This window comes from Phascolarctos cinereus, unplaced genomic scaffold, assembly GCF_003287225.1.
Source record: "Phascolarctos cinereus isolate Bilbo 61053 unplaced genomic scaffold, phaCin_HiC Scaffold_4;HRSCAF=312, whole genome shotgun sequence".
Classification (NCBI taxonomy): domain Eukaryota; kingdom Metazoa; phylum Chordata; class Mammalia; order Diprotodontia; family Phascolarctidae; genus Phascolarctos; species Phascolarctos cinereus.
In genome coordinates, this window is record NW_027555847.1 from 670,693,193 (window position 1) to 670,707,185 (window position 13,993).

At 40.6% G+C, this 13,993-nt stretch overlaps 1 protein-coding gene across 6 annotated transcripts in view; it reads right to left on the minus strand.

Annotated features, from left to right (window-relative positions):
- Positions 1-13,993, minus strand: part of EPS15L1 (epidermal growth factor receptor pathway substrate 15 like 1) — a 129,081-nt gene that overhangs the window by 77,985 nt on the left and 37,103 nt on the right. For all 6 annotated transcript variants that reach the window (XM_078154060.1, XM_078154061.1, XM_078154059.1 and 3 more), the window contains 4 exons: positions 12,560-12,717; positions 9,685-9,841; positions 9,271-9,356; positions 4,692-4,764 (listed from right to left, as the gene is read on the minus strand). In XM_078154060.1, coding sequence (XP_078010186.1) covers positions 4,692-4,764; positions 9,271-9,356; positions 9,685-9,841; positions 12,560-12,717 — 474 coding nt within the window. The remainder of the gene's footprint in view (positions 1-4,691; positions 4,765-9,270; positions 9,357-9,684; positions 9,842-12,559; positions 12,718-13,993) is intronic.

Here is a 13,993-nt window from a genome sequence, read left to right on the forward strand (position 1 = left end):
AAGCAAAGACTCACCTGAGCTGTCCCTCAAACCCCTTCAAATATTTTTAAAAAGTGACTGAACAAATTCTACAGTGGCAGAACTGACAAAGACACAGAGGGAGGCAGATTTCCAGTCCAAGACAACCTAAAAGGTCAACAGGAAAGGTCTGTTACACACAGGTTGGAGAGGAACACGGTCTAGCACAGGCCCCACAGGCCCCAGGAACACACACCTAGTCCCAGAGACCCCTGGGGGGGGGGGGAAGGACACCTGAATCACTGGCAGCAATGGCAGTTTCCAGACTTCTCAACCCACAAATGCCAAAGACAACTTAGAAGGTCAGTAGGAAAGGTCTTTTGGACCTGGGTGGGAGAGGAGCTTGGTCCCAGCCTCAGCCCCAGCAAATCAGAAGCAGGCCTTGGAAGTGACTGAATCAGCAGCAGCAGCAGCTGCTCCTGGAGCTATCAGCTCACAGACAGTATTTAAAAGTCACCTATTTCGACTTCCCAGAGCCAAGACGGCAGAGTAAGCAGTATAAGTCACTCTCACCCTCCCTTACTGACCTTGAAAAATGCAGAGAATATTGCCCCAGGAAAAATCCTGGAATAGTGGAGCCAGCAGAAAGAGGAGATACAATAAGAGAATACTGCCCCAGGAAAAATCCTGGAATAGTGCAGTCTTTTAGCTGGAGAGGCTAGGGGAATTAATGGGAAAGGTTCCTCTTGCTGCAGCTGAAGGGGACCAGTACAGGATGGGAGGCATCGCGGCAGGCCCCACTTCAGCAAACCAGCTGGAGATTCTGAGCCCTATGGTGGTGGAGCACCAACACCAGGCACACAACAGCTACCACCACCAGCTCCAGTTCAGCACCAGGTAAACTACCGGATTCCTACAGCCTCCACTGCCAACATCTGAGGTTCCAGCACACAAAACCAGTAACCAGGCCCCTAGCCCCCAGCACAAGAAGCCTGGGTCGGTGCCCCCTGTGCTCCACATGCAGAGACCAACTTTAAAAGCCAGAAAAAAAAGGCAAACAACAAAGAAAAACAATGACCATAGAGAAGTATCTTAGTGACAGGGAAGATCAAAACACAAATTCAGGAAAGGACAACATTGTCAATATACTCACAGCTGAAACCTCAAAGGGGAATATGAACTGGTCTCAAGCCCAAAAAGCTTTCTTGGAAGAGCTCAAGAAGTATTGTCAAATTGGAGAGGTAGAAGAAAAATCGAACAATTCCTTTAAAAATACAATTGACAAAATGGAAAAAGAAAACAACTCCTTGAAAAGTAGAATTGGCCAAATGGAAAAGGAGGTACAAAAGAAAAAAAAGTACTTAAAGGTTAAGGTCTTACACTGGAGATAAAGCAAAGTGGATTTGAGATGCGTAGCTGAATTAATGGTGGAACATTAGCTACAAACTGTCCATTTAAATGACTACAGTATGCAAGGCCCCAAGCCCACCATCCACTGACCAGACCACACGGAGTGCTGGAGGGCCCAATGGAAGAGGCATAACAGGGCATCTTTTTCCCCAACATTTCTGACAATGCTCGTTCTCAAAGTCCCTCCTTGACTAGACACTGATACCTTTCTCCATTTCCATCCCCCAAGGAGGAAACCCAGAGCTCCCACTCCACATCAACAAATCCCTATTTCTCAATAACCATGGGCCAAGCCCCTCAAGCAGCCCATCCGTACCCCAGAAAGGCAGTATGGCAGAGTGAATAGAGAACTAGCCCAAGGCAATACAAGTTCCATCTCTGGATACAAGTTCCATCTCTGACACATAACAGCTTTCTGCTCTAGGCCAGTGATGACAAACACAAATAGAAATGGATCTGTAAATTGTGCATCCCTTTGATCCACTTCTAGGGCTGTATCCCAAAGAGGGAAAAGGACCCACATGTACAAAAATATTTACAGCAGCATCTTTTGTGGTGGCAAAGAACTGGAAACTGAGGGGATGCCCATCAACTGGGGAATGGTTGAACAAGTTGTGGAATATGAAAGTAATGGAATACTATTGTTCTATAAGAAATGATGAGCAGGCAGATTCAGAAAAAACCTGGAAAGACTTGCATGGAGTAATGCTGAGTGAAGTGAGCAGAACCATAAAATGTACAAAGCAATAGCAACACTGTGCAATGACCAACTATGACTGACTCAGCTCTTCTCAGCAATACCATGATCCAAGACAATTCCAAAAGACTCGTGACAGAAAATACTATCCACAGCCAGAGAAAGAACTATGAAGTCTGAATGTGGACCAAAGCATACTGTTTTCACTTTTTTTTGTTTTTTGTTTTTTGTCACTTTTCCCTTTTGCTCTTTTTTTCACAACATGACTAATTTGGAAATACGCTTAACATGATAGCACATGTATAATCTATATTAGATTGCTTGCCATTTTGTCGGGGGAGGGAGAAAAATTTGGAACTCAAAATTTTATTAAAAATGAATGTTGAAAACTATCTTTAAGTACAATTGGAAAAAATAAAATACTATTTACCAAAAAAAAAGGATCTATTTGCCACTTAATGACTTAGAAAACCACAAATTAACATTATCAATGTTGCACTGCATTTGTATTTATTTTACTAAACATTTCCCAATTACATTTTAATGTGGTTCAGTCTGAATTTTTGCAGGTGTCAAGTCAGTGAGTTTCACATCTCTACTCTAGACCAGGTAAAGGGAGTTTCTTCACTTAAGCATTTATTATACCAATGAAATCACAGGTCCAGTCCTGATCCCCATCCCATGGGTTCAGAGAGTCAAATCCTCTCATTTTACAGATGCCATATTGTAACTATATAAACTCTGAGGATACAAAAAGAGGCAAAAGATGGTCCCTGCCCTCAAGGAGCTCACAATCTAATAGTGGAGACAACAAATATATAAAATGCAAGCTATATGTGGGATATATTGTTTGTTATTCATTTTCGAAGTAGACCAATGACATCACAGGGTGATGTCTTGACTCAAGTGTGAATTGGATTTAAGAGAGGCAGAGTTGCACAAAGTTGTAAGCCTCACTCTCTTTCTTTGTGTGTGGCTAAAGTGGGGTGGAGAAGTAGCTCATGGAAAATGAGTAGGCTAAAGGAACTGAGTGGCTAGTATTTGAGGATGAATCAGTATATGTGCTGACATCTCAAAATAAAAGTGCAGGAGTTGGGGAGAAGAGAAAAACTTTGAGTCAAGTACTGGAATTCATTGAGGAAGGAAGGTGAGTGACCTGGGAGTCTGTTAGATAACAACTACCAGGATTTTGATTGGGTGGTAGATATGAATAGCACAAAACTCAAAGGAGAAGAGGTAACTGAGTAGTCCAGGTAGGAGAATAACCTTGAAGTGGCAATGAGCAACTCAGTATATCACACTAACTCCCAATCAATCAATAAACAAGTATTTATTAAGTACCTACTGTGTGTCAGGCCCTCTGCTAGGTAGTGAGTACACAAAGATTTAAAGTAAAACAGTCCCTGCTCTAAAGGACCTTTTATCCTAATGGTAGAAGACAGTAGGTATATACACAGCTGTATGTAGAAAACAGTCAGTCAGTTAATAATTATTTATTAAGAGCCTATTATGTGCTAAGTGCTAGAGACACCAAGAGGAGCAAAAGACAGCGCCTGCCCTCAGAGCTCAGATGCCACAATCTTGTGGGGGAAGGCACTACCAGCTGGGGCCCACGAAACGAAAAGGCTCGTGCAAACATGTCTTCCTTTTAGATTTAAGGAAAAAATGAGAAGGTAAATGGAGACAGAGATCTTAAGTGGAAAATGGGATAAATGGGGGATATCACACCAAAAGTCTTGATGTTTTCTGTGGCGATGAGGTCATTTGATTATGTAGAAAAGGCAGCATCAGGGGATATGAGGAAGGATAAAAGAAAAGAAGCCAAGCAGCTGAGGGAAGATGAACGGAAGAGCCATGAAAAAGGCTAGTCCTGCTACTTTCGACCTACAGGACCCTAGGCAAGTCACTTAACCTCCCTTGGCTCACATCACTTTCTTTATCTACTACTTGTAGGGTAAGACTAGAGAGTCTCTAAAATCGCTTGTAGCTCAAAGCCTAGGATCCTATAACGGGCCCTTTGATAACCATCTTTGTAGTACACCAGCTATGCTCAAACACAGGGCTTTCTCCAGCAGTGGCAGTAGACAAAGTGGGTGTGGGGGTGAGGCACAGATAGGAATTAATGGGGCAGGCTCATCAGAAGGTGAGAGAAGCCAAGGAGTCTGGCAACGCTGGAAACTAAAGTCCTGAATAACTACAGTGGAATTCTAGTGGTGGACAAAGAATCCAGGGCAGTTGGAATGAGGCTCAAAGTCAGAATGAAACTGTTAGAAATGAGTGCTAGCGGAGGCAGATGATGCATTCTGTGGGTATGGAAGAAGGGCATGAATAGGTAAGGATTATGCCAGTAGGAAGGGAGACAACTAAACTGCTGACTCTGGAGGCAAAGCAGGGTTTGGTGGTCAAGTAGCGACCATATCAGGACAAAGTCTACTTCTGCTTGCTGCCTATACAAATACCAGGGCGGGGGGGGGGGGGGCGTGCACGCGCGCGCGCGCGGGTTGCACAGTGAAGCAGCTTCATTAATGGATTTTCCTCCTAATTCGACCAAATTATTAGTTTTATTGGATAAATTTAATACAAAAAACTTGTTTGGACGTTTAGCAGCAGCACATGATGCTCTCACCTGCACTTCACTAGTTTTCTGTCTGATGGCTTCTTCCTTTTCTCGAATGTCTTGTTCCAAGGAATACTTCTCTCTGAGTGAAAAACATACATGCAGAATCAGTTAGGCAATAAATATTTATTGGGATGTTGAGGCTCTTCCCTCGTCCTCTTGGTTTACCCATATCCTATCCATCCTACAAAATCCAACTCAAATTCTATCTCTTCCATGAAGTCTTCCTTGACAACATTGGCCCACACTGACAGCACTGGCCTTTCACTAATTTCTTTATACTTATTGTTTGTACTGAAAAATTCACTTGTAAAATAGCCCTGGGTCAACCAAATCAGAGTGATCTTACGTGGTACAGTAAAGAGAGAACAGGATTTGGGTTCAGGAACAACTGAATCAAAATCCTGCCTCAGACGCTTACTAGCTGTGTGACCCTGGGCAAATTACTTAACTTCTCTGTGTCCAGTTTCCCATCTTATGGGGATCGTAATAGCATCTACCTCACAGGATTGCTATGAGGATCAAATTAATTAAATATGTAAAGCACTTTGCAACCTTAAATTGCTATAAAAATGTTTATCATCATCATCACCTTCATCATTAAAAATAATATGAGCCCCAAAGAGATGAAGTTGAGGTGAAGGTAGTGCGTTCAAAAGAAGGCTGTAAGCGCTGAAGGAAGAGAAGAAATTGTGACTATTTTTTATAGAGTTGTAGAATGATGAAGAATACCATTGATTAAATTTAGAGAAGAGAAATTCAAACTGGAAAAGAGGAAGGGAAAAGACTGGAGGAGAGAGACTCAAGAAGGATTAAAGCAGAAGGACCTAAAAAGGAAGAAGAAAGAAAAATTTAATCTTATACAAAGGGAAACTGGACATCAAGGAGATGAAGATAGTAAGACAAAGTAAGTAAGGAAAGCTGGTAAAACAAGATTAGAGAAGGGAAAAGAAACTGGGTGCAGTTGTCAGGGTGTTAACAGATGCTCAAAAGGTGACGAGAAAGACAAATGTAGGACTGAAAATACCCACAAGCCAGGGAGCAAGAAAAACAAAGACTAAAGATGTCAAAAGATGTCACGTTCAATAAATGTAGACAGCAGGAAGAATTCTGCAGTGAACTGCAATGAATATACGGTATCTATTTTTGCCATAGCAAAATGGATGCTATGGTCAAAGTGCAGCCTGATCTCCACCTAGAAGAAAACGCAAAGGAGACGGAGGAATGCTTCTCTCCTCTCGAAGGTAGCATGGAAGATGAAATGCCTTTCAAAAAAAAAAGAAAGAAAGAAAAAGAGAGGGCTTACATTTTAAAAAAAAAAGAAAAAAAGATCTAAAAAGGCAGAAAATCCTAATCAGCGCTAAGAGATGGGAGGGCAGAAAAATGTTAACACAGATGAGAAAGAAAATAAGGTAGAACTTTGAACAGCTGGAGCTAAGAAAAAAAAGGAAAGGAAGCCAGATATCATATAAAAGATGTAGCTACTTATCATTCAAGACATGACGACTTGGCTCCATAGTGGCTGGCAGGTGAGAGACCCCCTTTAAGGTGACTGGGAAAAAGAAGAGCATCAAAGGCGGCAGAGGATGTCTGCTCAGGTTGGATGAGATAATCGATAATGGAGAGAACACAGAGAGAGATGCCCAATTCTTTGCACTGACTTATAAGGAGAATAATTAGACTGGAAAGTACAGAACAAATCAGCAGTTAAAGGGAACAGTAAAAGAGGACCTAGCTATCACTGATGATTTCAAGTCACTTGGACAAATGAATGACACACCTGAATACCGAAAAAACTGAAAAATGTGTTACTAAGTCCATCGACAAATCTGAAAGATCATGGAGAATGTACAACTGGAGAAAGGCAAATAGTCCCAATTTCTCAAAAAATGGAAGAGAAGAATAGTCTGCAAACCAGAGAAGTTAGACTAAGTCTAACTTCAATTTTTGACAAAATTCTAGAATGTATTATTAAAGAAATGGTTAATGAATATCTGGAAAAGAAGCAAGGATCATAAGGAGACAGAGTGGCGTCATCAAGAATAGGTTATCCCAGACCAATTTTATTTTCCTTTTTGATAAGATGACTAAATTGGTAAATCAAGGGAGTACTGAAAATAGTTTTCATATAATTTCATATAATTTAGCAAAACACTTAATAAAAATCAAATGAGTTAACATATGTAAAGCACTTCGCAAACCTTAAGCACTACCATATAAATGCCATTGTTATTGTTATTATTATCTCCTGAAATTATTTTATAAAAGAGAGCTTGAAAACTAATGACCATGCAGTAAGGAAGACTGAGAATTGTCTGAATGTGACAGATACAAAAGAGTTATTGGCATGAAGCAGTGGAAAGAGCGCCAGATCTGGAGCCAGGCTCTAGGATTCCTCAGCTCTGCCACATACCACCTGTGTGACTTTGGGGAATTCTCTGGGTCTTAGGGTCATTATCTGTAAAATAACAAGAAAAGATCACGTGACATCCCAAGATGTCCTTTCCACCTCTACATCCACCATCTCTCTACTGGTCCGTCTTAGGCACATGCACCTGGTCCTGGACTGTTTAACAATTTTATCACTGATTCAGATAAAGGGCACTGATGGCAGATGTACCGAATATGGAGATGACTCAAAGCTAGGAGAGATAGCTAACACACTTGATGACAGTCAGAATCCAAAAAACACTTGGCAGGCTAAAACACTGGGCCAATTCAAACAAGATAAAATTTAACAGGAATAAATGTAAAATCTTATACTTGAGTTCAAAAGTTCAATTTCCAAAGTGCAAAATCAGGGAGCTACAGATAGACAACATTTTGTCCAAGAAAATTTTTACAAAACTATGTATGAAAATAGAAATTTGGTGTCTATACGACATTCAAATCAGTCAGTCAACAAGTATTTATAAAGGGCCTACTACATGCCCATACTAATCTCTATTTAAAGATATAGAAGATGGCAAGCTTAGTATACGTCAGCAGTGTGATACGGCAGCCAAAAGTACTAGTGTGTGAGGTGATGGTCCTACTAAGCTCTGCCCTAGTTAGACCAAATCTGGACCATTGTGTTCAGTTCTGAGAGTTACATCTTAGGAAGGACATTGATAAGCTGGCGATTGTACAGCCTCAAGTTAATGGCATTTAACAGAAATGGAGATGTTTTGCTTGGAAGAATGATTAAAAGTTGTATCTGAAGGGTCGTCGCATAGAAGTAAAATTACTTGTTCTGCTCAGCCCTAGAGGGTAAAGAGAAGAAGCAGCAATGGCAAAAATGTGCAAAGAAAAAATTCCTAACATCGGAGCCATCCCAAATTGAAGAATGGGCTGCTTCAGGAAGAATGGGTTCCCCTTCACTTGAGGACTTTAAACAGAGGCTGGATGACCATTTGTCAGGTATGTTGTAGGAGTGAATCATTTTGAGGGTAGCAAGATGGTGCAGTGGACAGAGCACCAGCCCTGGAGTCAGGAGGACCTGAATTCAAATAAACCTGTGAAATACCATGATTCTGTAAAGAGGCTTCACCCACAATCATACAGCTAGTTTAAACTCATAAGCAAATATAACATGTCTCAGACAGAAACTGAACCAAAGTGAGGTTTGTCAAATGTTCTCAAACAAAAGATGTCATTTAAAAAATCCATTAAATGAGTCAATTTAACTAAACAGAATTCATGTTTATTTTTTCCCAGCATCCTTGCAGGTACACAGGTTTATGGCACCAGGGTCATCCTCAACTCCTCACTATCCCTCTCCCAACATGTGCAAATAGTAACTAATGTTATCGTTCCTTTCTCCATCATCATTCACATATATCCCGTTCTCTCCACTCATGCAACCACCCGCCAAGCTTAGGTCCTTATCACCTCTCTACCAGACTATTGCCATGGCCTCACCAATGGTTTCCCTGCCTTAAGGGTCCGGCCTCCACAGACCTACCAGAGTGACTTTCCTCAAGTACAGATATAACCACAACACCTCCCTACCCAAAAAACTCCAGTGGCTCCCTATCACCAGTAAGATAAAGCGCAAACTCTTCTGTCTGGCATTTAAAGCTCTTCACAACCTCTCCCCAACCTACCTTTCTTACTCGTTATTCTAGAATCCAGTCATAGAGGCCTACTGGCTATTCTGCACACACAATGCTCTAGCCCCCATCTTGATGCCTTTGCACTAGCTGTCCCCCATGTCTTTAATACATTCTCTCTTCCTCTTTGCCTCTGTGTATTCTGGTGTCAAGACTCAGCCTGAGCACCACCTTCTACATGAAGTCTTTTCTGATTCCCTCTTAGCCCAGCTCCTACTGCTTTTCTACATGCCTATTATGTGTATATTTGTTTCTGCTGATAGAAATCCAGGGCTTTCACTTTTGTCTTTGAATCTCTACTGGCACATAGTACTAGGTCATAGGTCATACATAGCTAAAAATACTTGGTGAGTGACTCATTGGCATGTAATAGAAACACCAATTTTCCATTTTTACATATAGTTTTTCCCTGTTATTTCCAAGGAATTACTATATACTTTGTATAACTTTTGGAGACATTTTAGTGGAGAAAATGCTAAAAGCAATTTATGAGATACCTTTGCAGCTGAGCAATCTCCTGACTGATATCATCAAGTTCTTTTACTCCTGTGAATTCCCCTGATCCAAGAGTACTTGAACTATCCTAGAAGAAAATCCAAACGTGCAAGAATAAGGTAATCATTTCTTAATGTCAATGACCGTTATGATCAACTGATACCTGAGAGCACACATTTAAGCAGAGTAAAGCAGAACAAAGATAGCAGTGGAAAAATAAGCACAGAGAAGGTCCCTCCCATGACCAAACTTAGTCCAAGCTCACATCTACAGTACTCCAGAGTGAGGGAGTAGAGGTAGGGGGACCTACAGAAAATATCTCAGGCAGATTTACACCCTCCACCCCCGCATCCCCACGGTGGCTTATTGTCACCACTGCCTGAGCTGAGGTGCTCCTTGGCCTCTGTGACACTCACCGGAAGAGGAGTATTTCTTTCTGAGGGAGGGATCATGTCAGGGGACAAAGCCTGAGGAGGATCGATTCCTTTATGAACCTTTTGCTGAATGAAATACATGGCTAACGCAAACTGCTCCTTGCTTAGCTTTCCCGTCTGCCTTGTATCGGCCAGGGCCCTGTCAAAAGCATGGAAATGCCGATTACTTATTATCTATTATTATTTATTATTATCTATTTGATCAATCTATCATGACTAATAAGTACAAAACATAAATCCAGTCCCCAATGTTTTTAAACCAACCCAGCTCCCCCACAAAGGTTACCCTGACAGCAAAAAGAATGAAACGAGCTGTTTTCTTCTTTCTCCCACCTCAATTTCTACTTGTTTTCCCTGAGAGGCCATATCTCTAAGGTTCTATTAACTGAAGATGCCTAATTATGTCACTCTTGTGAGAGAGACCCAAAAATCCACCATCACCACATTGTGAGCCTGATGTCGGAAAACCCCAGGTTAACTAGGAGAGTCTCTATTTAAGCATGAAGAGTGCTGCATACATGGAGGGGGTGTTCATTTCAATAGCTCTGGTGGCTGGTCCCATGTGTGCCTATAAATTACATGAAGGAAGCAGCATCCTGTGTGTTCTGTGCTCTGTCTTGCCTATTATGTATCTAGCGCAGTGCCAAGATGCCTGCCAGCACTCAACAAATATTCATTTACTGAGCTTTTAAAAAGTAATTTCCATCCCTAACAGCTACTCTACACCTCCCTGACTGACCACAGAATTTCATTCATGCAGCAAGGTACTAATAAAGCACATCTAAATGTACCCATGCAATTAGCTTCACTGCAATCCCTCTGAAGACTTGAAGGGAGCTTTCCTTTTTTAATTACAAAATAGGCAATGCCACCTAGCTTCCTTTAAGTCTGACCCATATGATATGGAGAGAAGTTTTCTTCCCCTCTGACTCCATTATCTTTTATGCCAAACAGAACCACATGAATAAGTCATTATCAACAAGCTGAGTCATGTACCTCTGTGAAGTGGTAACTCCTACACTGCTGGAGAGAGAACTGAAGTGGTTACTATATGTAAATTCAGTGTTTTATAAAGCCATTGAGGTGACTGAAAGCATCCCACAAACCACTGCTAGTGAATTAGCAATACTAATTAGCATTTATCTACTAGTGAGGCTAGACACTCCTGGCCTCTGCCTCTGAAACCTCACACTTCTCTGGGTCTCAGTTCCCTTGTCTGTAACATTAAGAGGTTGGACTAGATGTTCTCTGGATTCTTAGACAGTGATTGAGGCAGCACAGTTAGAGCAGAAAGGCCACTGTATTGAGAGTTAAAAATTCTGGGACAAAATCAGCTGTGCCACTTACTAGCCCTGTAACTGTGAAAAAGTCACTTAAAACTCCCTGAGGCAATTTCCTTATCTGCAAAATCAGGATATTACTATCTGCACACACCAGAGTGTTTGAGAGAAAAAGGCTTTCTTTGTAAACCATAAAATACTACAAAAATGTGAACTATTATGATTAACCATTTCCATACTGGAAAAGATAAGTTATCTATTCTCTTTTTAAGATTCTCTAATGAAAGAATTTCTATACCTCAGCAACCTATATGGTTAATTTGGCACGCTGAAAGTCTCTTTACATCAGGAATTGCAAAAAAGCGGAGGCCTACATTGCAGCATTGCAATGTGTACAGAGCAGACGGGGCTGATTGCTCTCAGCCAGCAGCGAACCAGGAGGAGGCTCAAAGGAGAGTGGCAAGTGTACCCTACGTCATAGCGTAATTAGACAGTTAGTGGTGCAGTACCAATTGGCAAGGAGTAAAGGGTGGATGATTACCCATTCCTGTTAGACTTATAAATTTTGAATAGAGCCTATTGGAAATGTTCTTGTAGGACGATCGGTGTGACTGTTTAAAGCAAATGCTAAGTAAGCAATATTTAATATATCCTCAAGAATCATTTTTAGAAATTAATTCTTCATAGTGATTCACAGGGAATTCAACTGCTAGAATGTAAGCTCCTTGGAAGCAAGGATTATTTCATTTTTTAAATCTTTGTATCCTCAGCACCTGACATAGAGACAAAAGAGGTGCTTAATTAATGCCTCCTGACGAACTAACGTGCTTATTCTAATGATACTGCCATGGCTCAAAATCGCATCTGGGATTCCACTTGAGGAAGTATCTTCCAAGTCAGCAAACTTTCTTTTTATAGAACCCCATCTTTTGAGGTTAAATTGGGGGACAAATTAGAGGAATGAAGCAGATAATTAAACTGAGATATCAATTACAAACAAAAAACAATAAAAAGATATAAGACAACACAACTCAATGCATAACCAGACCTGAAGCCAATTGCAAAGGGAATAAATTACTTTGAGGGAGGCAAACATTTATTTGACTATACAAAATTCTACTACAGTTACTTTAACAAACTATGTCATTAACTTATAATCACAGACCCACAATTTCCTCACTTGGATTCAAATTTACTCCAGAATAGAATTACAATGTAAACCCAAATTTTTAGATTTATGGTAAAAAAAATTTTATGGTAAAATTAGTCTTGAAAGTAAAGACATGCTCCCAGATACTTCATTAAATAAGTTTCTGTAAACTTATATGCAGAAAATTAAGAACAGTTTGTCCCCTTGCACTAAAATTTCATATGGCAGCTCTGAAGAATACTATAAAATTGCCCTTCAGTTTCATCTACGGTTAAAAGGCACAACTCTTTCACAATGTCCTCAGAGTAACTGGCTATTGGTTTCTTCTCCCCTTTTTTTGCCACTTGAACTCTCTCAGGAACTACATCCAATCCCAAAGCAAGCTTCAATCCAACAAGAAATTTCTGAAGAGGTTTTCAATTCTTACCATATGTGTGCTAAGAGACTCTGAGTAAGGCCCGAGTGAATGAATATTTCTTTCACTTCCTGGCCACTCACATAACCATCCATGTCCAAGTCAGTTTTCAAGAAAATTTCATCAAATCTCACTTTATCAGACATTGGTACCACCCAATTCACTGCTGGCTAAAAAAAAAAAAATGTAAGTTAGTTATCTTTAAGAGGACCACTGAATCCACATGTTTTTATTAACAAAGGATAAGAAATGACACTAGCTAAAACCAACAACCTATCCATTTCGGAATTTTGTGTCAGACAATGGCACCAATGACAGGTTGCTGTCCTCAATACTGATTTTACAAAGCTAGGGATGTTCCCTTCTGTTGAATCTGTTATGGATTCATGAAAAAACTGTTAGATATTTTAGTTTGCAGAGTTTCTGGGAGTAACTGATTCTAACTGATGACAAAATGAGGTACAAAATAGTACCTTCCCTTTATCAGCCTTCAAAATATATGTCCCTGGGGGCAGCCAGGTGGTGCAGTGGATAGGGCACAGGTCCAGGAGTCAGAAAGACCTGAGTTCAAGTCTGACCTCAGACACTCGACACTTACTAGTGGTGTGACACTGGGCAAATCACTTAGCCCCATTGCCTAGCCAAAGATAAATAAATAAAATTACACGTCCCTCTTTTTATTTCAAGGCTTTTGTTTTATTCATATAGGATCTGATGATCAAATCTCTGTTTTTCCTCTAGTTATATCCTCAATGATTACTTGTAACTTTTTAAGTAGAATGAACTCACAAGTCAGTTGCTAGGAATTCTCAGTGCCTCAACACTATCACCATCACCTTCCTCTCCTTACTAAATAAAATGCTGAACTTCCTAACCAATAAAACTACTATTTGTGAGGTGCATACACGGAGGATCTATAATTTTTTTCCCATGGAAGGGAGGGTTGGAAGCCATGTTGCTAGATAATAATAATTATAAACACCAACATTCTATAATGTTTCTACGTGCCAGGCACTGTGCTAAGCACTTCACAATTATTATCTCATGAGATTCTCACAACCACCCTGGGAGGCAGATGTTATTATCATCCTGATTTTACAGATAAGGAAACTGAGGCAAAAAGAGATTTAGAGTCTTGCCCAAGGTCACACAGCTAGTAAGTGTCTGCGGCCAGCTTTTAGCTCAGGTTTTCCTGGCTCTGGGCCCAGTGCTCTATCTTGGGCTGAAGTAAAACAAGTACAGATCTGAAAATTAGAAATGTGACAGTCCTACTGTCCAGTGTCCAACTCTAATCCCATTTTGATTATGATGCTCAGTTACAGGTTTCAAAAGGAACTCTAACAAACTGGAGATGATCCAGAAAAGAATGACCAAGATGGTAGGTGAGTGGACGATGACATGGCCACAGCAGTGCTTAAAGAAGATCAATTTGGGGGTAGCTAGGTG